The 24,699-nt window shown below is 42.2% G+C and overlaps 1 protein-coding gene across 1 annotated transcript; it reads left to right on the top strand.

The window, feature by feature from the left end:
- Positions 1 to 18,132: 18,132 nt before the first annotated feature.
- LOC125906720 (uncharacterized) lies at positions 18,133 to 19,838 on the top strand. Its single transcript, XM_049606926.1, has 2 exons — positions 18,133 to 19,502; positions 19,577 to 19,838. The coding sequence occupies exons 1-2, from the start codon at positions 18,336 to 18,338 to the stop codon at positions 19,580 to 19,582; spliced, it is 1,173 nt and encodes a 390-aa protein (XP_049462883.1). The 5' UTR covers positions 18,133 to 18,335; the 3' UTR covers positions 19,583 to 19,838.
- Positions 19,839 to 24,699: the final 4,861 nt, after the last annotated feature.

Raw genomic sequence — 24,699 nt, 5'->3', positions numbered from 1 at the left:
CAGACGGCTCGTCAAAGCACGGTATTTGTATTGGTGTTAGTGAAGCGCGCGTGTAAAACAGAATGCGAACTCTCATCGCAGCGCGCTTCTCCGTGCTTCCTCAAGCTTCCTCATACCCCTCGGCCTGAATCACTCAAAATTTGGGGTCTCATTGTTTGCGTGGACTGTATTTCGACAGCGTCACTCAAATCACTCAAAAAATACACTCATTTTGCCGGACGGGATATCCGTGCCTTAGAGTCAACACGCACACAGTTGTACGAAGGCACTCATCTCGAACAACACTCACACATTCAACGGGAAATATTCGAAAATTGCAACCGACCACTACTGCGAGGTACTAACACTGATGATAATGGTATTAAGATAAAAACCGTGGCTAATCCTGAACCTCGTTTTTGGCTATTTTTTACCAACATCAGTCCTGATGTGACTCCCGACGATATGGCAAATTGGGTTAAATCTAAGCTCAATACAAACGATATACTTGTTCGCCGGGTATCCAAGTATGATGCGGATCTGAGCCGACTAACATTCGTTTCCTTCAAAGTCGGCATCCTATCAACTTTGAAGAATGTGGCTCAGTCTCAAAATACTTGGCCAGCTGAAGTTGCGTTTCGTGAATTTACCGATTACCGTTCGCAACGGGAGTTTTAGTTCCCATACCAACCAGACTCATTGCACCAACATCAACAGCAACCACCGGCTCCACATTCGCCGCCACTAATCGACGCACAATCACCAATACTCACCTCATCGCCCCCGCATCTTTCGTCCCCATCACCACCAGCATCCCCGTCACTGCATTACAACCTACGCAGCCAAACCAACAACCCACCATAGACGAACATTTTGCTGCAACGTCTATAACAATACTTACATCAACGCCTGCAACAATACCAACAACAACAACAATAGTGACAACAGGAACTACAACAACAGCTACTACAATTAATTCAAAAACATCAATGTCACCAGCAGCAGCAGTATGTGCAATGCCTGCCTTTCCGTCTACATCGACTGTTATGGTCCCGTCTACTATTGTTCCCTTTCTCAGTCATACGCAACATTCAACAACACTCAATATTTACTATCACAACATCTCTCGCTCTATCTTCATCGGTGCAATCTACATACCCCCTTCTCTCGCCAAAAAAAAACCAAAATACGCTGCACTTGATGCAACGATCGATAGTATAGTGACGAGGATGATCAAAACATGATCGTATGCTGCTTTTTAGAGACTTTAATCGAGCGGATATTTCTTGGATACACGACACAATACATCAGTATTTTCGTGCACAAGTTTCCCCAACATCCGTTGATGCGTTTTTCGACATTATTCGTTTTTATAACTTGCGTCAGCTCAGTGGCATTTTAAATAATCGGAATGTTCAATTAGACCTAATTTTCTACTACTCTCCTTATGATAACCACGCGTCTCATGTCAGTGTTCCTTCATTAGCGGCTTCTCCTCTATTACCTGAAGACCAGCATCACCCAGCATTAGAATTGTGTACTTCTATTAATCACACATCCATTAAGTTAGTTGTCGACTCATGTTAGGAGTAATACAGGGAACCTCTATTGCTCATATAATTTTAGAAAGTGTGATTTTCAAAAACTTAATAATTTGCTGTTAGATACCGATTCACGTGTGCACTCGGCACCTTCGCTGGACGAAGCGATCTCTATTTTCACATAGCTAGTGTCTTCAGTTTTCCCATTGTGCTGTCCTTTACGTAAAGCCCTTTCTTTTCCTCCCTGGTCCAATTCAATCCTTAAATCCATGAAACGTCATAAGCAGCGCTACTTACGCGACTATCGGGAATACCGTAATCCACACACTAAACGACTGTTCAAATATGCAGCAACGGCGTATCGCATTTATAATCGGACCCGTTATAAGTCCTACATAGCTTTCTTGCAATACAGATTTACTTTTCACCCAATACAGTTCTAACTAATCGACCACTGCTGTGAATTGATAATTGATAATATAGATGCTCCAGACTTGCTTTCCCAACTTAGTTGGTATGTTCCTTCCAGGTGTTTAAGAAATCGGACTGCTCTTGCAATACCTTTCCGCAATACAGCGTTTGGCATTAACGACCCGTGGCTAATTTGTTTGCGTCAATTCAATGAACATTACCGGGATTTCAATTTCTAATTTTATGTTCCGGCTCTTTGTTATTTTTTCTAATTATGTCTTTTTTATTCTTATTTTCTTTTTTGTTTTAAATATTTTCTTCTTATCCGCTGCTTATTTTCCTTTCACTATGGATTTCCATTCTGTTGCATCCTTTTCTATTTCCCTTTAGTTTGTGGCGTACAGTATCGGACAGAAAGATAGGGCATTGGTTTTTTAACGCACCATGCACCCGTTGGGTCAAGTTTATGTGTGGTTTGTATGTGTTTGTGTTTGTGTGTGTGTGTATGTGTGTGTGTGCATGTGTGTGTGTGTGTGTGTGTGTATGTATGTTTGAATGTGTATTGATGTGTGTGTTTGTTTCACAAGTAGGTCGTTTCGGATAGATTTGTCAGTAGTTTTTTTGTGTTTTGGGTTAGGTTTTTGTTGTAATTTGCAGGACCACCGCCCTCGCGAGCAGTGATCCCTTTTCAAAAATGCAATAAGCTCAGTTTTTGATCTTATTGCCGTCGCCCACGATGACATTAATCATGCGTTGACGCATCGACATCACCAGATTCTGGATCGTTTCAGGTGGAATTTTGCTCCACACCTCTTGCATGTGATCGAAGAGATGATCCAGATCTTCCGGTATGTTTTTACCCAGCCTCTTCTTGAAAATTGCCCAGAGGTTCTCAATGGGATTGAGATCCGGGCTAAGGGCTGGCCACTTCATTGTTTTGACATTGTTGTCAGCAAGCCAAGTTTGGACAGTCCCGGAAGTATGCTTAGAATCGTTGTCTTGCATAAACATCCAAGACCGAGGAAGGTTTTTCCTAGCGTGTGATAGCAAATGAGTATCAAGAATATCTCGATACCCAAACCGATTTAAATTACCGTGGATTCGAACCAACGGACCCATCCCATAGTAGGAGAAGCATCCCCACACCATGAGACTACCACCGCCATGCTTGAAAGTTTTGAAGCAGTACTTCGGATCAAGAGCACAATTAACAGGGCGCCGAACCAACCTACGTCCGTCCGACCCCTGTCGATTGAATTTTGACTCGTCTGACCACAAAACCCTGCGCCAATCCTCTTCATCAAAGAACATGTGCTCAATTGCAAATAACACCCGTGCGTTTTTATGCGCAGGTGTTAAATTGGGCACTTTGCGTGGCACTCGCGCGAGTAGCCCGGCACTGACCAATCTTCGCTGAACTGTTCTCGGCGTCACCGCCAATTTCAGTCTGCCTCGGATCTCTGGTGCCGAGCTAAACGGATGTTTCTTCGATATGTTAACAATCTTACGGTCTTCCTCCGCCGTGGTCTTCCGAGGACGTCCGGGTGACTTGCGCGTTTCGGTTGTCCGAAGCGCGTTCGCCACAAAAGTGCGCGATCGTTCCATCACGAACTCGATCGTTCTGCGCTTAATGCCAGCAGCCGCCATTCGCTTAATGATATGGCGCTGATAATCGGTACAATGTTTACCTCGACCCATTGTAATAAAAATTGCTTGCTTAGACCGTCAAGAACACACTGGTTAAAAACTTGGACACGACTGATGCCGTGCACTGCCTGCGTTCTGCTTTTATACGCGATGAATCACATCGTTGTCGAGCAGCAAAAAAGCGTATGGATAAAAACAATCAATGAGTAAGCGAGTGAGCATGTATCCATTCAAAACCAGAACAGAATACTGCCGCGCTCATGAAACAAAACGCCCATTGAAAAGAACACCTGCGCGCTTGCTCAATGCACACACAAAGTTTCCCATGCGCACACAACGTTCAACGCAAAGATGCACACAGGCCTTTCAATGGCGTGCACTGGAGAAACACCTGTGAGGGAATGCCGAGTTCATTGCTATTGTGCGCGTTTTCATTTCGCACCGGTGTCGTATTCACATTCATGAAACAGCACACCTGCGTTCTCGTCCGGGGAACAAGCGCTGCTGTCGATGCAAACTTTAGCATTTATCCAAGTGTGAACGCACGCTGTTTCACATGATAACACACATAAACAGAATGCTTTCAATGCAATATGAAACCATGTCAAGCTACGTTTCTTCAGACAAAAACCCGCGCACTCGCACACACACACACAGACTCGCACACACACACACACACACACACACACACACACACACACACACACACACACACACACACACAACACAAGTAATGTGGCAAAACAAGTGTACGGTGCGTTGAAAAAACTAGGGTCCTATCATTCTGTCCGATACTGTACCTCGCACGCAAGCTGCACCACACTATAGTTGCGCTAATACACCACACCTGCGTTACACCACACTTGCGTTACACCGCATGCAAGCAATCGGCTTAATTCGGTAATCGTACCGAACCGGATAGTTGCACTACCGTGCATCAGAAATAGAATAAAAATGCTCTCTTTTCATTTTGACCGCTAAGCAAACCAGACGTGAGTAAAATCATTCCGCACATCCGAAGTAGCTAATAGTTGACACGCATAACCCTATAACTGGTGACCCCGAACGCGAAAACCGAAAAAGTTTAGTTTCGATCGCAAAAATTACAAACGTGTAATTTATCGCCGCGAGTGTTCGACCGCGTACTCTACTTCCGCGAAGTGCGAAGTGATTTTATACGGATCGACAATATTTCGCGCGTCGCGTTAACAAGTTCAGTGTTTCGCTATAGAATTATCGCGAGTGAAGGACAATGACCGACCCCACACCAGCACCGGTTATGGTTGCCCCAGCGATGGCAGCCCAGCATTCGCCTGCACAGCTACAGCCAGCGCCTACTATCCGGCAGCCAAAACTAGAAGAGGCAGAGACCGGGAGCTCATACGCCAAAATACGCTTTCCCGAATTCGACTCAGAAGATGTGGAAACATGGTTTGTTTGCTTAGAAGCGGCATTTTATGTTAACAACGTTGCTTCCGATAAGCACAAGTTTAACGCAGTGATCGTTGCACTCGGTACCCGCGCAAAGTTCTTTCACGCCGCCATTGCAAAATGCAACAAGTCGACCTTGGCTGATAGATACTCTACCATAAAAAAAATCGGTCATCGATTTTTTTCTGCCGTCGGAAAACCAACGGCTTACAAGCTCACTCTCGGGCGTTTCGCTAGGCGACCGGAAACCGAGTATGCTGCTTTCCGAGAAGCGCAGAATGGGAGGAGAAGGATGTTCCGATAGCATCCTATCTAACATTTGGTTACGCGCCTTGCCAACCACAGTTTGCTCCATTATTGCTGCAATGCCATCCGCATCACTTGATGATCAAGCCAGCGTAGCGGATAAAATCCTCGAAGCGCCTAGCAATGCCATTTGCACCGTGAATGAGATCGATACTCCTGCCGCAGCCTGCAGTTTAGAAGCCCGCATCGATGCACTCTCTCGCCGCCTAGATGAAGTCCTAACAGCTGATCGATATTCGTATGCAGATAGCAACACACATAGAAATTCTCGATCCAGACAGCGTCATCCGTCTAGCCAGTCATGGGGGCAACGAACTTCTAGCGCCATGCGATCACGCACACCATCACGCGCACCGCGCCGCTGGATCTGTTGGTTCCACTATCGCCATGGAAACAAGGCAGAGAAGTGTGAGAAGGAGCACTCTAACGATACAAACACTAAGTGTATTTTTTTCGACGAGCATCTGCCAGTTTACTCGCGAAAAAAGTAGTGCGTTTCTCTCTACACTCTCACACTTATCCTGGCCGAGACACTCTCATCAACCCAGCCGAGACCGTGAGCACCAGCTACAACGCATTCTCATCGCAGCAGCGCAGCAGCAACAGCTTACCACTACAAGCAAGCCCCACGCTAAATACCACCAGCACCAGCATCAAGCTGAACCCCGGTAAGGCCGAAGTAATCGAGCGCATCTATGTGAACGACAGCAGAACCAACAACAGATTCCTGATCGACACCGGCGCCGAGATTTCCGTCATACCACCATCCGCCAAGGACAGAATGAACCCGATGCCAGCCAGAAAACTCTTCGCTGCAAACGGCAGCTCAATCGGTACGTACGGCACAAAAAACCTAACCCTAGACATCGGTCTTAACCAATCATTCACATGGCCATTTACAATAGCTGATGTAGATTCGCATATTATCGGAGCTGATTTTTTAAAACACTTCGATCTACTCGTAGATATCAAACGCAACAAGCTAATTAAAAACAAAACACACATAACTAATACACTACCAGCACAAGTATTCGCATGTGGTTCAAACGATAGCTTCTCACATCTCTTAAACGAATACAAAGATATCACGATACTCGATAACACACGCAAAGCAGTCAATGCAAACGTAACACATCAAATCATTACCACCGGTCCACCCGTCTTTTGCCGTCCACACCGTTTGGACCCAGAAAGGTTACGTGAAGCAAAAGCTGAATTTGACTTTCTCATAAAAAACGACATTTGTAAAACATCGAAAAGCTGTTGGGCAAGCCCTTTGCGCCTCGTAAAGAAACCAGATGGAAAATGGCGACCCTATGGGGATTATAGGAGCTTGAATGCTATTACCGTTCCTGACCGGTATCCCGTGCCCCACATTCAAGATTTTTCAAATATTTTGTATAACAGAAAAATATTTTCTTGCATCGACTTGCAACGTGCATATCATCAAATACCTGTGGCTCCTGAAGACTTACCCAAAACAGCCATTTCAACACCATTCGGGTTATTTGAATTTAATTTTATGACATTTGGCCTTCGAAACGCAGGACAAACGTTACAACGGCACTTGCATTCCATCTTTGGCGATTTAGATGTTGACGATTTATGCGTCGCCTCCCAGAACGAAGAACAGCACCACCAACATTTGCGCATATTGTTCGAACGTTTGAGGCAGAACGGACTGACAATTAATCCAACAAAGAGTCAAATCGCGCAAACAAAAGTAGAATTTCTCGGTCACCTTGTAACCGCAGATGGTATTAAACCAAAACCCAGCAAGGGACAAGCTATTTTTGACTTTCCAAAACCAACCATAGCCAGACAAATGAAACGCTTCCTTGGCACGATTAATTTTTACCGGCGTTTTATACCGCATGCAGCAGAGCGCCAACAAATTTTGCACGGTATGATGAATGGCAACATAAAAAATGACTCCACTACACTTACCTGGGATGAAAACAGCACGCAAGCATTTGAACAATGCAAACACGATCTGGCAAACGCAGCTTTATTATCTCACCCTTCACCAAATGCAAAGCTCGCTTTAGATGTTGACGCTTCAAGTCATGCTTTAGGAGCTGCATTAAATCAGTTGACTGACAAGGGTATCGAACCTCTCGCTTTCTTTTCTAAAAAATTGTCACCTGCACTTAAAAAAGCCAGCACTTATGATCGCGAACTTTATGCTATATACGAATCGATAAAGCATTTTAAAGACCTTTTGGAAGCACGTGAATTTATCGTGTACACGGATCACAAACCGTTAACCACTGTGTTCGATCAAAAACTTGAAAGAGCCAATCCCATGCAACAAAGAAGACTGCTTTTCATCAGCGAGTACACCACCGATATACGACACGTGGCCGGCAAACACAACCTAGTAGCAGATATGTTAAGTCGTATAGATAGCATAGACACGCTCATCGATTATAACCAATTAGCAGATGCACAACAAACCGATGGCGAACTACAGCATTTTTTAAACAACCCACCGAAAACATCATCACTGATATTAAAATCACTGGCTATACCGAACTCTACCAAATCTATTTTCTGCGATATTTCCACTCAATACATCCGACCTTTCGTTTCCACAGCGCACAGAAAACTGATCATCTCCAAACTGCACAGCTTATCGCATCCTGGTATTAGAGGAACAACACACCTGGTATTGCAACGCTTTGTATGGCCATCAGTTAGAAAGGAATGCAAAGCGTTCGTAGAGACGTGTATCGAGTGCCAAAAAAACAAAATAATACGGCATAACAAGACACCTACAGCCGCTATAGCCACACAGAACGCACGCTTCATACACGTACACATAGATTTAATCGGACCACTACCACCATCAGAAGGAAACGCGTACTGCTAGACGATGATCGACAAATTTACTCGATGGCCTGAAGTAGGCATGTGTAAAATGAACGAGAATCGCACCGTTCGAACAGTTCGGTAAAGTGCACGAACGAACGAGGTTCTTAACAAAAAGAACGACCAGGACTTTTGGAAGAAGCTGACTACACCGAACGCGTTCGAACGTTCCGTTCAATGTTCGACGGCACACATAAATGTGGTAATGAAACGTGCAAAATCATATTGCTTTCTCGCTCTTTCTCGCACCGTGCGAACGGGTCGTCAGAGATCAAAATGTACCCTGTTGGTGTTGAAATCGTACCTGTGGTATCCTAGGGTACAGCTAAGAGAGTGTGAGGGAGTCAGTCAGTGTTGTACAACGAATAAAGCTGGATGTGCGTCCCTGTACAGGAGGAGAAAGCTTGTGGTTGGATTAGAAGATATCACATTGGCGATCCTGCCATGATATAATCAGAAGTGTATTGAGAGTGGTGTGATGGTGCAATTTGTCGGTTCATTATATTTGTTTGTTTGTGAGTCGGGTTTAGCCTATGGCCACATTGAAATACGTTATCAAATTTGTCGGCTGAGTCGAGTTTAGCTCATGGCCTGCGCGAGAACTACGGTAAAAAGTCAGTGCCGGGTTCGGCCCATGGCCAGCTAAGAAGCTCATATTTTATTGAAATTAGTATATGTGTGAGTCGGGTTCGGCCCATGACCAATACAATGTAGTACTGACTGAGTATGCGTGAATACGAGAGTATGTGTGAGTCGGGTTCGGCCTATGACAAACGTGAAAGATCTTGTTTTATAATATGTGTGAGTCGGATTCGGCCCATGGCAAACGTGAAAGATCTTGTTTTAGAATATGTGTGAGTCGGGTTCGGCCCATGACCAATACAGGGTGGTACAAGATCAGCGAGTTGCGGGCAGGAAGGCATATGAGTCGGGTTTTGCCCATGGCCATAGATATTGTACAGTCTAAGTCGGGTCCGACCCATGATTTGATTTTAAAATAAAATTATAATACAGGTTTGATATATAATAAATCGGACTCTACGAAATCATAGAAGCAAGATAAAGCTCTTAAGCGAGACAGGAAAATTGATCATATTTTTTCCTAGTTAACAGTTCACCCTGTGTTTGTTCGGCCTACAAACAATCACATATGTAAAAGCGAGAAGGCATATTGACTCGCATGAGTTGGGTTGTATGGCGTGACTAAGTAAAAGAAAACGCAAGCGCGTGGTGGTACGCTTGTGTGAGTGGAGCGTGCCAGAAGAAGCGTAAGTAAGAAACATCGGACGAGCGTTGTACTAGTATTGTAATTGGTGTGAGTAACTAAATGACATCGGGACAGGGATCTTGATCCCATAGTGTGCGTGCATTCTCATATTGAGCCATTCTCACGGAGCCATTCTTCGTTTGATCGCTAGCAAGAGTGGAGGTAGAAAGTTATTGTTCTTTAGTGTTTCATTACTGCAAAAAAAGGATATAAAAGAATTCAGAAACGATGAGCAAAGGCTGGAAAATAAGTGATGTTGTGGAAAGTGGCAAATCAGTGGATGAAGTACCGAATGGAACCAAGAAAGGATCTAATGAGGGGCTGTCAGGCTCATGGCCATTGCGCCAGTTCGACGAGACAATTTCCACTAATAAGCGTAAGGCCGAGTGGATTCGTTTTCGCGACCAATTCGAGAGAATAGTGGCATGTAAAACACCAGTGGATGCGGAAACTAGAGTTGCGGGCCTTAAAATTTTTGCGGGAAGCTACCTGCTTAGTATAATTGAAATGCAGCAACGAAGCTTAGCTCCTAAAACGCAGGATGTTTACAAGGACACAATGGCTCTAAATGAATATTTCAATGATTTATGCGACTCACCAAAAGAACGTCTGAAGTTTCGGGAAATGAAAATGAAATCCAAGGAACCATTTGCGGACTGGGTGCTCCGTTTGGAAAGACAGGCAGCTTTGTGTGAGTTTGTTGGAGTACAGCACGAGGAAGAAATGATGCAGGCAGTGACAAGGCGTTCGATTCCGGATACAGCGGATAAATTATACGAAATAGCCAGTGTGTTTGGAAATAATTTGGAGCGAATTATTAGCCATAAGCATGTGGATTTTATCCGAACAGAGGCTGAGGAGGGGAAGCTAGGCGAAATAGAAGAGTCGTCGAAAAACGCTGATTTGGACCAGCCACTATCTTGGAAACCTGTAAACGCTATACGCAAAGTGAAAGGTTCCATGCATCGATATAAGCCGTATGAGACAAAATGGAGCAATGGTAGAGGAAATGGATCCCAACGTGACCGAATGGCCGGGAGAGAAGAGCATCAAAGCTGCTCAAAATGTGGTCGTGTTCACGCTTGGGGCCGCTGCAAGGCGTTCCTGGTAAAATGCTATGCTTGTGGAAAAAACGGCCATTTTGCGGAGTTTTGTTTTTCTACAAAATGGAAGACAGAAATAAAGGAAATGAAACGCGAGGCTGAACGACTAAACCAGCTTTTAACTGGTGATAAAACATTTTTGCGTGATCCTCGAGTTGTGGAATGCATTATCGGCTCAATCAATTTCAATTTCAATTTCAACTAAGGAAGGATGGGAGAAAATTAAAAAAGAGTGCCGTTCGGTGATTCAAGAAGTGGTACTCCATCCAAAGGAAAATTTGAAAGGCTATGCTAGTAATCGGTCGTTGGATTTAATTTGTTCGTTCAAGGCATTTATCGGTGTACAGAACAGTAAGCTACGACAATTAGCAAAGTTTTTTGTGGTAAATGGGACAGAAGTGTCTCTACTCGGATTTCATACTGATGTGCAGTTGAAATTGCTTAGAATAGGCATGAAAGATAATCTAGGAAGAAATCTAGAGGAAGTATATTGAGCTGGAATTGAGGCTAACGGAGAAACGTATAGGAAAAGTAATCAAAACTGGAATATGAGTACAGTGGATGAGGGTTACACCAATCGTTTCGATGAGTTTCCGAAAGTTCAAGGAGAGCTGGTCAAGTTCAGAGTAGATAGCTCGGTGATTCCAAAACAAATTATTAGATACAATGTGCCAATAGCATTTAAAAAAGCGGTTAATGAGAGGCTTGCGGAGATGGAGAATAAGAAAATCATTGAAAGGGCTGATGGCGTAAAAGATAAAATAACATTTGTATCACCAATGGTGTTAGTACCGAAAGGTGCGAAAGATTTTCGGATGGTGATAGATTATCGGGAGGTAAACAAAGCAATTGTTCGAGATCCTTATCCAATGCCATCGCTCGAAAAAGTATGGGCAGCAATTCCTTACAACGGAGGCAAGTTATGTTTTACTAAACTCGACATAAAGGATGCATATTTTCATGTGGAACTTCATGAAGACGTCCGCCATTTGACTACGTTTATGACGGCAAATGGATTGATGAGATTTGCCAGGTTGCCTTTTGGATTGTCCTGTGCTCCTGAGATATTTCAAAGCGTCATGGAAAGATTGTTTTCCAAATGTAAAAATATTATAGTATACATGGATGATATACTTGTTTATGCTAAGACATTGGAGAAATAAAGGGATATGTAGAGGAAGTGGAAAAAGTTGTTATGATGAATGGTTTAACCATTAATGAAAAGAAATCATTGTATAACCAAGAGAAGGTGGATTTTCTAGGGTTCACCATTGATGGGAGGGGTATATTGCCCGCAAAACAGAAAATATCTGAAATATTAAGTTTCGAGAGACCGCGGGATATATCGGAATTGCGAAGTTTCTTAGGTATGATTACTTTCATCAGCCCGTTCATAAGGGGATTTTCGCATAAAACGAAACCGCTAAGGAACTTACTCTCAAGAAATGTTAAGTTTGAATGGAACAAAGTTCAGCAGGAAGCGTTTGAAGAATTAAAATTGGCAGCGGAAAATGATCTGATTAAAAGAGGTTATTTTTCCGAAGTGGACAATATGATCCTTTATACAGACGCATCGCCTTGGGGATTAGGAGCTGTTTTAACTCAGGAGAAATTTCCAAATGGTGAAAGGAGAATCATAGCTTGCGCGTCCAAAAGCCTCACTGCGGTAGAAAGCAGATACCCACAGCTACACCGTGAGGCATCAGCAATTGTATGGGCGATGGAAAGGTTTGCTTATTACCTAGTTGGTCGAAAATTTACATTACGATCAGATAGCGAAGCATTAATGTTTATGATAAAAGGAAAACAACGAAAAGATATTGGAAAGCGGATAATGTCCAGAGCCGAAGGTTGGTTTTTGCGAATGGACCATTTTGATTATAAATTTGAACACGTATCGGGAAAAGAAAATATTGCTGACGCTGCCTCTAGAATGGGCGAAAAGAGAGATGATCCTCAATTTGGTTATCTAAAAGAACCTCAGGAATTGTGTTTGGTAGAAACGGAGGTTAATAGCATCAGTGAGGAGCTAGTTGCGATGACATCGTACGAAGTACGCAAAGAACAGCAAATTATAGGGAATTGCAGTTGGTAATGGAATGGCTGGATAAGAAAGAGAAATGGCCGGAAGAAATTCGTAAATTCCAGCCTTTTCAGAGCGAATTGTATGTTATGGGAGGCTCATTGATGAAGCAAGAAAAACTAGTACTGCCTACGACGCTTCGCGAAAGAGCAGTAAGTTTGGCGCATCAAAGCCATCCGGGGATGTCTACGATGAAAAACTTCCTGAGGCAAGGCTTATGGTGGCCTAATATGGATCGCGAAGTCGAAGTTTTCGTTAAAAGTTGCCCGGAATGCCAGCTGATTAAAACAGTTTGTAATACACCCCCTATAACGTTGACGGATATGCCTAAGAATGCATGGGATTACGTTTCCATGGACTTAGCATCCTCATCTGAGGCTTTACATTTTAAAGCATTAGTGCTTACTGACAATTACTCGAGATTTTTAGTAGCGGTACCAATGGAAAAAACGGATACGGAAGCAATGAAAAAAGTAATTCGTAGAATTTTCAATACCTATTACATACCGAAAACACTAAAGGCGGACAATGGTCCGCCGTTTAACAGCGTGGAGTTCAGAGATTGGTTAAAAGAGGTGTGGGGAGTTTAACTAATTCATAGTACTCCATTAAACCCAACCGAAAATGGACTGGTGGTAAGAAGCATGCAGGGCATAAATAAGATTGCAGCAATAGCTAAATTGGGAAAGTTAAATTGGAAAGAAGCGCTAGCCGACTATGTTGCAGCGTATAATTCATGGCCGCACCATATAACTAAGATACCCCCCGCTGAACTAATGTTTGGCAGGGCAGTTAGAGGCGTGTTGCCCAATTTGAAAGTCGATTCAAGTCAGAAGATGGATGAAGAATTGCGGGATCGAGACAAGATAGCTAAGTTTGAGCGTAACGCAAAAGAGGATATTAAGCGCAATGCTAAGCACACGAGTATCAGAGAAGGAGACAAAGTGTTGGTCATGCAGCAAAAGAAAGATAAAGCGGACACAGTATACAAAAAGAAGTTTTTTAGAGTAACGAGTCTTGCTGCTCCGGGGAGGGCGACAGTGAAAGATTTGGAAAATGGCAAGGAATATGAACGAAGCGTCGAACATTTAAAAAAATATATAGAAAGGAAAGAGAATCAGAAAGGTAGTGTAGATGTGGAAGAGGAGGCAACGGGAGTTAAATGTCAGGATGACCTAGTGGATGATGTTTCATCAAATGAGCTTGACCGTAGCAATAGACGATGCGCAATCTCAGATTGCGCATATATTTATCTGTCAAACGGATCGGTTTGATATATTTATCTGTCAAAAAAAAATTATATATCTCGAACATATATTCTTGAAAATTTAAGCGCAATCTTGGCGCAATCTGAAATTGTATGGAAATGACGCGTATAGCTCAGGGTTGGCTACGCAAAATGACTTATGTTTTGATAAAACGAATACAGTCTTTCCCCGAGTTACGCGAATAATGCGTTCCGGAGACATTCGCGTAACTCGGATTTTCGCGTAAGTCAAATATCACGTTTTACAGTAAAAATATACTTTCTTTATCATGATTTTTGATTGAATTTAGTTCATTTATGTAATTTATCATTTATTTGATTCAATTGGTGTGGAGAATTCAGTTATTTCTGACTTTTTAGTGAATTAAAATTTTGAAATATTGCTAATTATTTTTCATTTGACAATTGATGGAGAAAATTGTACTGATTTGACATCTGAACTGTCAAAAATAAAAAATTCGCGTAACTCGAATTCGCGTAACTCGAGTGTCGCGTAACTCGGGGAAAGACTGTATATGCGCAATCTGAGATTGCGCATCGTTTATTGATACGGTGAAACTAAGCAACAGCGGCCAGTTGAAGGATTGTGTGGTACGGCGGTACCGGAGTTAGGATTCAGAAGAACGAGAGAGATTCGGCAACCGAATAGATTTAAGGATTATACCATGTAAGAAGAAAAAGCCCAATGTGGTCATTTGCATTTAATATATTAATATCTAATCCCCCCTGTGCAAAGCGACGGAAGAAATCATTCCCTTTCGCGCATTTTCTCAGGCCTTCTTTTTCCCTCCTACGGCAATTTGTCAAGCAGCGTTTCGAGCTACCCGTCCCTGGCTCCGCTTCCTACCCCTCGCCTGAGCGCGCTGTCACAGGTTTGGATGTGTTGGTGCGTCAGACGGCCAATCGCTGTCAGTCGTCGTCCGTGCTTTTTCCCTCCATAGCGCTATCTCTTTCTCGCGTGTGGTCAATGCTCGTGAGCTGTTGTGGCGCTTAAAAAAAGCCGTTAACAAACATTGCGGCGATGAAGTTAAATTTTCACAAATCAAACCAAAAAAGCGCAATGAGTTCAATCGCTGCAATGTAAAAATAACTAACGAATCGCTAGCTCACGCTGGAGGGTTTGCTGTGCAACGCGCAGAACCCTATTTCCAAGTAGCGCACGCAACACAGGTGGCCATGGCCGTGCATAGGAAAGCTTAAACCTAATTGCATAAAGCATAACTTTATGTGACACTATGCTTTTCCTTTCGTATGTCGTAGATTACATAGATAGGCTTAACCGTTTGCGCAAGGGTGTGAGTGTGCGTGTGTGTGTAACACTGTCGCCAAATGTGTATTCTTCCGGAATGTCATGATCCATCGGTCAAAGAAAGGAAGGTGTTCATGACGGTGTTTTTTTTATCGTGGAGGTGCATCCTTCCTCCTGCCTGCAGCGTATGCATCGAGCAGGAGACAGTGTGGAAGTATGCAAGTTGCACGCTGGATAGGAGCGGGCCCGCGGCACCGCCATCGTTCCGCACATCTTAACAGCATGCCCGTCGTGGGTTCTAACCGCGTATGAACCGTCCGCCGTAGCAAGGGGTGACTATCCGGCTACGTGGTACTCAAGTCCTGAAAAGGCCGGCATGATCGCGTAGGCCATTACGCCAATAATAATAATAAGAAGAAGAGGAATAACATAGCGTAACAGCCCGCACCCGGAGAAGAGAATGGATTATCTTTGTTGCTGCCGTGTTACCGCTGTGACGCGACAAATGCACGGAATGCAATCGACCAAAACATGAACCTACCGATCCGAACCCATTCCAAGGCAGTGCCGGTCGCACGGCGTCATGATACCGACTCAAAACCAACAAGCCACCAGATTCTGGACGGACAGGTGCAGTATCATACGCGCTCCGTAATAAACCAAACCAGAATTCTCTTTTGTATGTATTCAATTCAAGTTTTGTTTCCACTTGCGTCCACTAGCGGAATTGGAAAGAAATGTGCTACATATCACATGCACGTTTGCTTCGATCGTTTGTCTTTTTAATACCCCCAACAGCAGACCCGGTGGCAAAGATGGTGGTGCCAATTAAATGGTTGAATTGTCTCGTAGGTTGCGGTAATCGATCGGGCGGCGTGCAGTGCGTTTTCTAAGAATGCATGGAGTGTGTAGACGCTGCCGGTGACAATGCACGCATCAGAATCAAACAGTTTTGGGGTTCCCGCACGCACACACACACACGCGCACGCACGCATGCACGCGCGTACGCGAGAACGCACCCCCGAACGCGCGTACACGCACGATCGATTTCCGCTACCTTATCGGTAGAATTGCTGGCTTAACTTGTAGCGCATCCTCATCCAAAGCACCGGGAGGGGAGGGGGATCGCGGCATGATAGAGTGGACGATCACTTTCCCCGCGCTGTGTGTGTGTCCGTGTGTGTGTGTCGTGGCCAGAAAACTCGAGACAAATTCCGGCACATTGAAAAAAAAAATTTATTGCCACTATACACCGTGCTACATGATGTTTAGAAGGTCGTTGAAGCATCAAACATGTTCAAATTAAAAAAAAAAATATTAGATCAGTGTTAGACGTTATCGTACGCTTGTTTGAAATTGGCTTCTCCACCCTCGATTGGCACGGGCATTAAATGGCCTCATCAGCAGCGGCACGAAATAAAATAAACCATCAATACACCGATAACACTTTAAATCCCAAAATGAACCAGCTTCTCCCGCATCGTCAAGGTCACACACGAATAAATAAATGCTAACTGTTGTGTACAGAAACGGTGCAGTGTAACCGCGACTCGATGCTGTCGTGCAACTGACAGCATCCGACGTCCGAATGGCCGTTAAGGGCTTCGGGAGCGATCGGGCTACCGAGGGTCGGCACTCGATCATAGGCCGCGACCCAAGACACACAACAGTCCTGTAGAATATATGTTATTTATATTAGAATATAAGTGGTTTATACAGAAGAGCCGCGTGTGCCTTAAATATCCTCAATTGTGCACCAGTCCGAAACACAAAACTAACACCCACCAATTACAATACACAACCGCAATGTACATATACACCAACGCATACACACAATCAGCTGACGGCGAAAGGCACGGGCTGAAGCGCAAGTATAAGGCAAGGCAGGGAGGGGAAGGGAGTAAGAGGAAGAGGAGGAGGAAGGAATGGGCGCCAATATTTTTGAATTTTTCGGCCGTTTTTTTTTTGCTCCACCGTCTGAAATAGTTCATCCATTCCTTCAACAGATGGCGCTCGTTCCGCACCTAAAAACTGCAATAAATACGCTGGCTATCGTAGTTTTGGCTGAAGTATAGCGTATTTTTTGCGTATTTTTTGACACAAAACGACGCAAAAAACTACGCAGAAAACTGCTCGAATTTGCGCAGCGGGAGGCATGATAAAATTCTCTGAACGCCTTGATTTCTTCCGTCGCTTTGCGCAGCGGGTGCTATGAACCAAATCTAAACTATCTCCTTTAAATAAATGAAATATGTTATTTTCTCGTGCTGTTCCTCATGGGACAGATTGGCTTCCATCTACGACAACCCCCCCCCCCCCCCCCCCCCCCCGCTCAACACTTCAAAGCCTACCGAAAACTACCGAAATAATCTTTAACTCCTACCGAAAACTACCGATAAAATTTTGATGCGCCTATCGAAAACCGCAAAAATAATCTGGCCACTCTGGGCGCCATGTACGTGACCATGTACAATATGTCTCAAAAATTATCATCATCAAGAGTATATTATTTTGTACAAAAAATATTTTTTATGAAGATTTATCTCATTAGCATATCCTTCATCAAACTCATTGCATCTAATATTTAAAAATATGAAATATTATTTTTTTATTATAATTTTTTTTTATTAGCACCGTAAATTCAAGTGAAGGAAAAAAAGAAAAACATATTTTACGTACCGTTAAACAAACAAATATTTTGTTCTGAAAATAAATGCGCATTATTACATAAATAAGAATAAAAAAAATTCCGAATATTGAAACAATGAAACCGATGTAGATATAATTTGAAAAACACTGTGTGTTATATTGGCCCGAATCGAAAAAACAGGGTAACGGAATACGTCGTTATGCTGTAACGCTGACAAATGTTACATTCTCTTAAGAAACTCTATTTGATTTTTAAAGGCTTTAAAACACTTGTAGAAATTAGAAATTCGAATTTGTATATACCTCACACATACACCTTGACATCCTTACACATACACCTTTTCTATATGTACATCTTGTTTGTGCGATCACACCTAGGTTTAAGTATCTCAGGCAATACTGTCAAATAGAGATGTCATTCGTGATTGAGCGCTAAAACAGAAAACACGCAATTCTTCAGCCTTCAGTTAATTCTTCCGAAATTAAGAAAGATTACAATTCAGAAGTGGGATAAACCGTTTGTGCCGAAAAATGCTTACAAAAGAGGAACTTCTTTGTGCTTTGGAAGTTGCTAACATCGAAGTGCCTCCGAAAGCAACTTTACCACAACTACGCATGTTGTACGAGCAAAGTGTACCGAAAAACAAAATGGAGGAACAATCAACCCAGAATTTCATTCCTCAAAGAGTGTGTGCAGATGAAGACGAAGTGACGAACAATGGAAACCACGTTGCAGCAGCCGCCATCTTGATGAAAGACAAAGCTGCTCCGACATCTTCGACGCAAGGTGCTTCATTCGACGCAACTTCTCATCAATTGGAATTAATGGCGCTACGAGCAAAAATTATGGAAATGGAACAGCGGCAGACGTTTACGGATGGTCGATTGGTTCATCCCGAGGAGTTGAAACATTTGATACCGGAATTTTCTGACGGCCTCGGTATCAATAAGTGGATCCATACGATTCGCTACAATAGCGAATTATATGGATGGCAGGATCGCACGATGCTTTTATATGCAGGCAGTCGGTTGACTGGAGCAGCAAGCGAATGGTACAATGGCTTCCGTAACACTTTGAAGACATTCGACGAATTCGCTGACACAATTAAAAAGGCTTTTCCTGATCGCTGTAACGAAGCCGTTATTCATAGCCAATTAGCATCGGTCTACAAGAAAATTTCTGAGTCGTACACAAGCTATGTATACCGAGTAAATGCGCTGGGAATGTCAGGCCACGTGAGTGAGGAGGCTATCATAACTTATGTCATCAGAGGACTTTCTCGTGACCCTCTCTATGATAGCCTTGTGACCAAGGATTACCGCGATATTTACGACCTGATTGACAACATTAAGCGATATGAATCCCATCTTCTGTTGCGCAAAAACCCAGAACGCCGCAGCCCATCTCACATCAACACCATTTCCCCGAGACCGATTCCACCAAGACAAACGACGACAGAACCTCTTCGATGTTATAACTGCTCGAATCATGGACATCATTCATCGCAATGCACACAACCTCGCCGAGCTCCGGGTTCCTGTTTCCGATGTGGTAGCACATCACATGTCATTCGCAACTGTCCTGTCCCAGATAGACGTCAACTAACGGTTGCTGCGGTACAGGGCAACGACAATGAAACAGCGCATCTAGATTCTGGGGAAAATGGAAACTTCGTTCAACTTGAGGCCTATCAGGAGGTAAGTGTAGCTTTTAAGAGAAACAATGTTTGGAGCCCAGGATTAATTATAACATCTCTTTTTGATTCCGGTAGCTCTAAAAGCTTCATAAATGAAGCCATTGTTCCGGTTACAAAACTAAGCGCTCCCCAACCAAGTGGATTTCGAGGAATAGGAAATGTGAATTTACAAACTCTTGGAACAGTACAGCTAAAACTTAGTTTTCGTAATCAAACATTCATTCACAATTTCTATATTTTACCAAAAAGCTACATGTCCCTATCCATGATAGTAGGGAGAGATTTGTTATCAGAATTTAACATCACACTCGCTCAATTCCGTAAACATTACAGCAAACTTATGCTGATGAATTTAAATAAACATAAAATTCTGAACTTAAAAAAACCGGGTTTTTACCATAAGCTCCAAACGTTGGGTCTTTTACGTAGTTCGATCCAGGCTCCCTTACCAGAGGTATGCAAAGATTCGAAATTGTCCGATCCCAATATTTCTTCAAAATTCATTTCGATATCAGACAAATCTGAACATAAACAACAATATGACACAACTTTTTCTGAAATGTGTTCTATAAATATTAGCGATGAGGCTAGCACTATAAATGTTGGAGAACATCTTTCTAAAGAACAAGGCATTGCTTTAAGATCAATAGTGTCCAATAATTACATTAATTTTCCGGATAAACATATAATACCATCTGCTCATAAAATGCGAATTAGCTTAACTCATGATACTCCTATTTTCACAAAGCCTAGACGACTTTCTTTCGATGAAAGGAATAAAGTAAAAGTCATTGTGAAGGATTTATTAGAGAAAAATATAATAAGACCCAGTAACTCTCCTTATGCTTCCGCACTGGTACTCGTTAGGAAGAAAAATGGCGAAATTCGTAAGTGTGTCGACTACCGACCTCTTAATAAAGTAACAATCCGCGACAACTACCCGCTTCCACTCATAGAGACGTGCCTAGAACACTTGGGCAATAAAAAATTCTTTACGTTACTAGACCTAAAGAGTGGTTTTCATCAAGTGGCAATGGACGAGGATTCAATTAAATTCACAGCGTTTGTTACTCCAGACGGCCAGTACGAGTACACGCGTATGCCCTTCGGATTAAAAAACGCGCCAGCTGAATTTCAGCGTTTCATTAATACAATTTTGCGGAAATTCATCGAGAATGAAAAGCTGGTTGTATACATTGACGACATTCTCATAGCTTCTCAAGACTTTAAAGAACATCTTGAAATAGTTAGTGAAGTTTTGCATACTCTACGAAATAATGGGTTGGAGCTACGGCTTGATAAATGTAAGTTTGCTTACGATGAATTGGATTACTTAGGATACAAGGCCAATCATTCAGGTATATGTCCTAGCGATAATCATGTAAAAATTATCAAAAACTATCCTGTTCCTCAGAACACAAAACAGGTACAACAATGTTTAGGTCTTTTTTCGTTTTTCCGGAGGTTTGTTCCACATTTCTCTAGTATTGCAAAACCACTTACTAATCTTTTGAAAAACAATGTTCCATTTATTTTTGATGATGAGTGTAAAAAAGCATTTGAAACACTCCGAGATAAATTGATAGTAGCTCCGGTGCTTGCCATATACGACCCTAAACGCGAAACTGAACTTCACTGTGACGCAAGTTCGATAGCTTTTGGTTCTGTGCTTTTGCAAAAACAGGATGATGGTAGATATCACCCTATTTCGTATTTTTCCAAAACCACTTCGGCTGATGAAGCTAAATTGCACAGCTACGAGCTTGAAACATTGGCCGTTATATATGCACTCAAACGTTTCCATACCTATGTACACGGCATTCCAATAAAGATAGTGACTGATTGTAATTCTCTGGTAGAAACGCTTAAAAATAGAAATTCGTCCGCAAAGATAGCACGTTGGTCACTGTTCCTGGAGAATTATAATTACATTATTCAACATCGCCCTGGACTAGCAATGAGTCATGTAGACGCATTAAGCCGACTGGAACATTTGGCTGCCTTCGATGATGTTGATATTGACTTCCAAATACGTGTAGCTCAGGCTAGGGATCCGCTTATCCAAACTCTGAAAAAAGAGTTAGAGACGACGGATGTCGAAGGTTACCAATTACAAGACGGTATTGTATTCAAACGATCACCTTCTAATAGGCTAAAATTATACGTGCCAACAGAAATGGTTAATAATCTGATACGATCAATACACGAACAAATAGGTCATTTGGGAGCCGAAAAATGTTGCAACCAAATAGATCAGAATTATTGGTTTCCTAACAGAAAAACACGGATAATAAACTTTATAAATAACTGCTTGAAGTGCATTATTCACTCTGCTCCATCTAGAGTAAATAATCGGAACCTTCATAGCATCCAAAAAGAACCTTACCCATTTGATACCTTGCACATTGACCATTTTGGACCGCTACCTACATCATCTTTAAAGAAAAAATACTTATTGGTAGTAATAGACGCATTTACGAAATTCGTTAAATTGTATCCAACAACTTCCACTAGTACAAAAGAGGTGTGCAATGCTCTAAAACAATATTTCTCTTACTACAGTCGACCTAAAAGAATAATTAGCGATCGAGGTACATGCTTTACTTCAGCCGCATTTTCCAATTTCCTTTCTTCTCGCGGAATTAGCCATGTGTTGAATGCCACAGGATCACCACAAGCTAATGGTCAAGTGGAAAGGGTCAATCGCATTATTCGTCCCATATTGAGCAAATTATCAAATCAGACCGACCATGTAGATTGGGTGACCCATTTGCTATCTACAGAATACGCTCTTAATAATACCATTCATTCGTCCACTCGTTTTTCCCCTTCTATGCTATTGTTTGGTGTTAACCAACGAGGCCCTTCAGTAGATATATTGACCGAATATTTAGAAGACAAAAACAAAGCATTTTCAGATTTAGAAACTATACGTGCAGAAGCATCATTCAATATTTTAAAATCACAACAAAATAATGAGAAACAACATGCTAAACACCATCGCCCTGCTCCCGTATTCAATGAAGGAGAGTTTGTTGTAATTAAAAATGTAGATAACACACCAAATTCAAACAAAAAACTCATTGCCCGATATAAAGGTCCATACGTTATCCACAAACGTTTACCTAATGACAGATATGTTATACGTGATATCGATGGAATACAAATGACGCAAATACCATATGATGGAGTGTTGGAGTCGGACAAGTTGAGAAGATGGATAGTGCCTCTGGGGGGAGCTTGATCGGAATATGTTCATAAAGCTACACTTAAGATTAAGGGTAGGGCTATACATATGCAGGAAAAATTGAGGTCAATTTCTCGTCAGGATGGCCGAGCTGTAGAAATTAGAAATTCGAATTTGTATATACCTCACACATACACCTTGACATCCTTACACATACACCTTTTCTATATGTACATCTTGTTTGTGCGATCACACCTAGGTTTAAGTATCTCAGGCAATACTGTCAAATAGAGATGTCATTCGTGATTGAGCGCTAAAACAGAAAACACGCAATTCTTCAGCCTTCAGTTAATTCTTCCGAAATTAAGAAAGATTACACACTGTTAATAATCAAATAAAGTTTCTTAAGGCTACTTGGGTTGCGTTACACCGCATGCAAGCAATCGGCTTAATTCGGTAATCGTACCGAACCGGATAGTTGCACTACCGTGCATCGGAAATAGAATACAAATGCTCTCTTTTCACCCATATAACCAAATCGGTCTTAACCCATATAACCAAGATACCGAAAACACCACCAATTTCTTGTACTAAAAATACAGTTCCATCAAACAAAGCCAAAAAACTATCAGTTTGGTGGATTAAGCCACAAGCCCACAGAAGCAGCCACTTCAATGTTGTTGAAGTCAGTTTTTATGAACGGATAATTTATTCGCTCAATGTGTTTCACCTGTGTTAAAATGTGATTTAATTAAGCATGCGAAGCAAGTAAACGTGTGTTTTTAAGTTGGTTTGTTGTAAAACATCCATGTGTAGTATGTTATCAGTGTAATAGTTAATAGACTAATAATATTGCTGAAGTTGAACTGCAGTGATGTAAGTTAATGAATTTAATCAATCGAGGAGTTCAAATCCTATTCAGCATATCGCCTTACCCGGCGCTCTAGCAGCAATCGAACACGACATCGAACATGAAAAATGTATGGGATTTGACATGTTCGATTTGTTGGTTATCAAATCGAACATGTCAAATCCCATACATTTTTCATGTTCGATGTCGTGTTCGATTGCTGCTAGAGCGCTGCCTTAGGCGGCGCTCTGGGACCAATCGAACGAGACAAACAAACACGACTCTGTTCGATAGGTGCTCTGTCAGCTGTTCGATGTCTTATAGACCTGTCATGATGCACTGCAATACGCCTATCTTATCATCTCGAAAATGAAGCATTTTCATAGTTTAAATGAACATCCATCTGCAGGGGGAAGATTCAACAAATAATAAACTAGTTATTAATATCAAAAATAACATAAAAATCATTCAAATTTATTATTGAAAAAAGTAAACAAACGTCCATGCCAAAACACATACAGTGCATACACATGCATTGTGTACACGTAATAGTTTTATACATTTCAAACCTGTATATTTGATGTTATAATTGATTGTGAAGCATTGCTAATATTATTGATAGCTATTCTAAATATTTTGTACGCAATTTTAAGAAGAAAAAGAGACAAACTACGTAAAAAAAACTTGAAAATGTCCCGCATTGAATTCTATCTACTGTAGCTGTGAAGCGTTTGACAGCCAAGGTACTCACAGCACAGGTGGGTATCGAACATTACAGACAGAATCAACTGACATGTTCGACTCGAGGTTAGTCTTGTTTGTTTGTTTGTGTCTGACAGTGCACCTCCATATGATTATATGGGTTTGTTCGTGTCTTATGTCGTGTTCGATTGCTGCTAGAGCGCCGCCTTAGCCAACCCTTGACCAAACTTTTCCTCAAAGCATTTTTGGAAAAGGTGGGTTAAGGGTGGGCAAGATAAATACATCGGATCGGAACTGGCAGCTCCGATTGTTCTAAAATTTGGTGGGTTAACGACTGAATCGACCACCACCAACCCACGTGGGTTTGAAGTGGCTTTACAGTGGGATAAAGCCGATTTGGTTATTTGGGAACCCACTGTTGCGTCCAGCAACAAAGCTCTTTCTTTCGCGTATTTAAAG

This window comes from Anopheles coluzzii, chromosome X, assembly GCF_943734685.1.
Source record: "Anopheles coluzzii chromosome X, AcolN3, whole genome shotgun sequence".
Taxonomy (NCBI): domain Eukaryota; kingdom Metazoa; phylum Arthropoda; class Insecta; order Diptera; family Culicidae; genus Anopheles; species Anopheles coluzzii.
The sequence above is the reverse complement of the archived record's forward strand: the minus strand, read 5'-3'. Positions and strand labels throughout refer to the sequence as shown.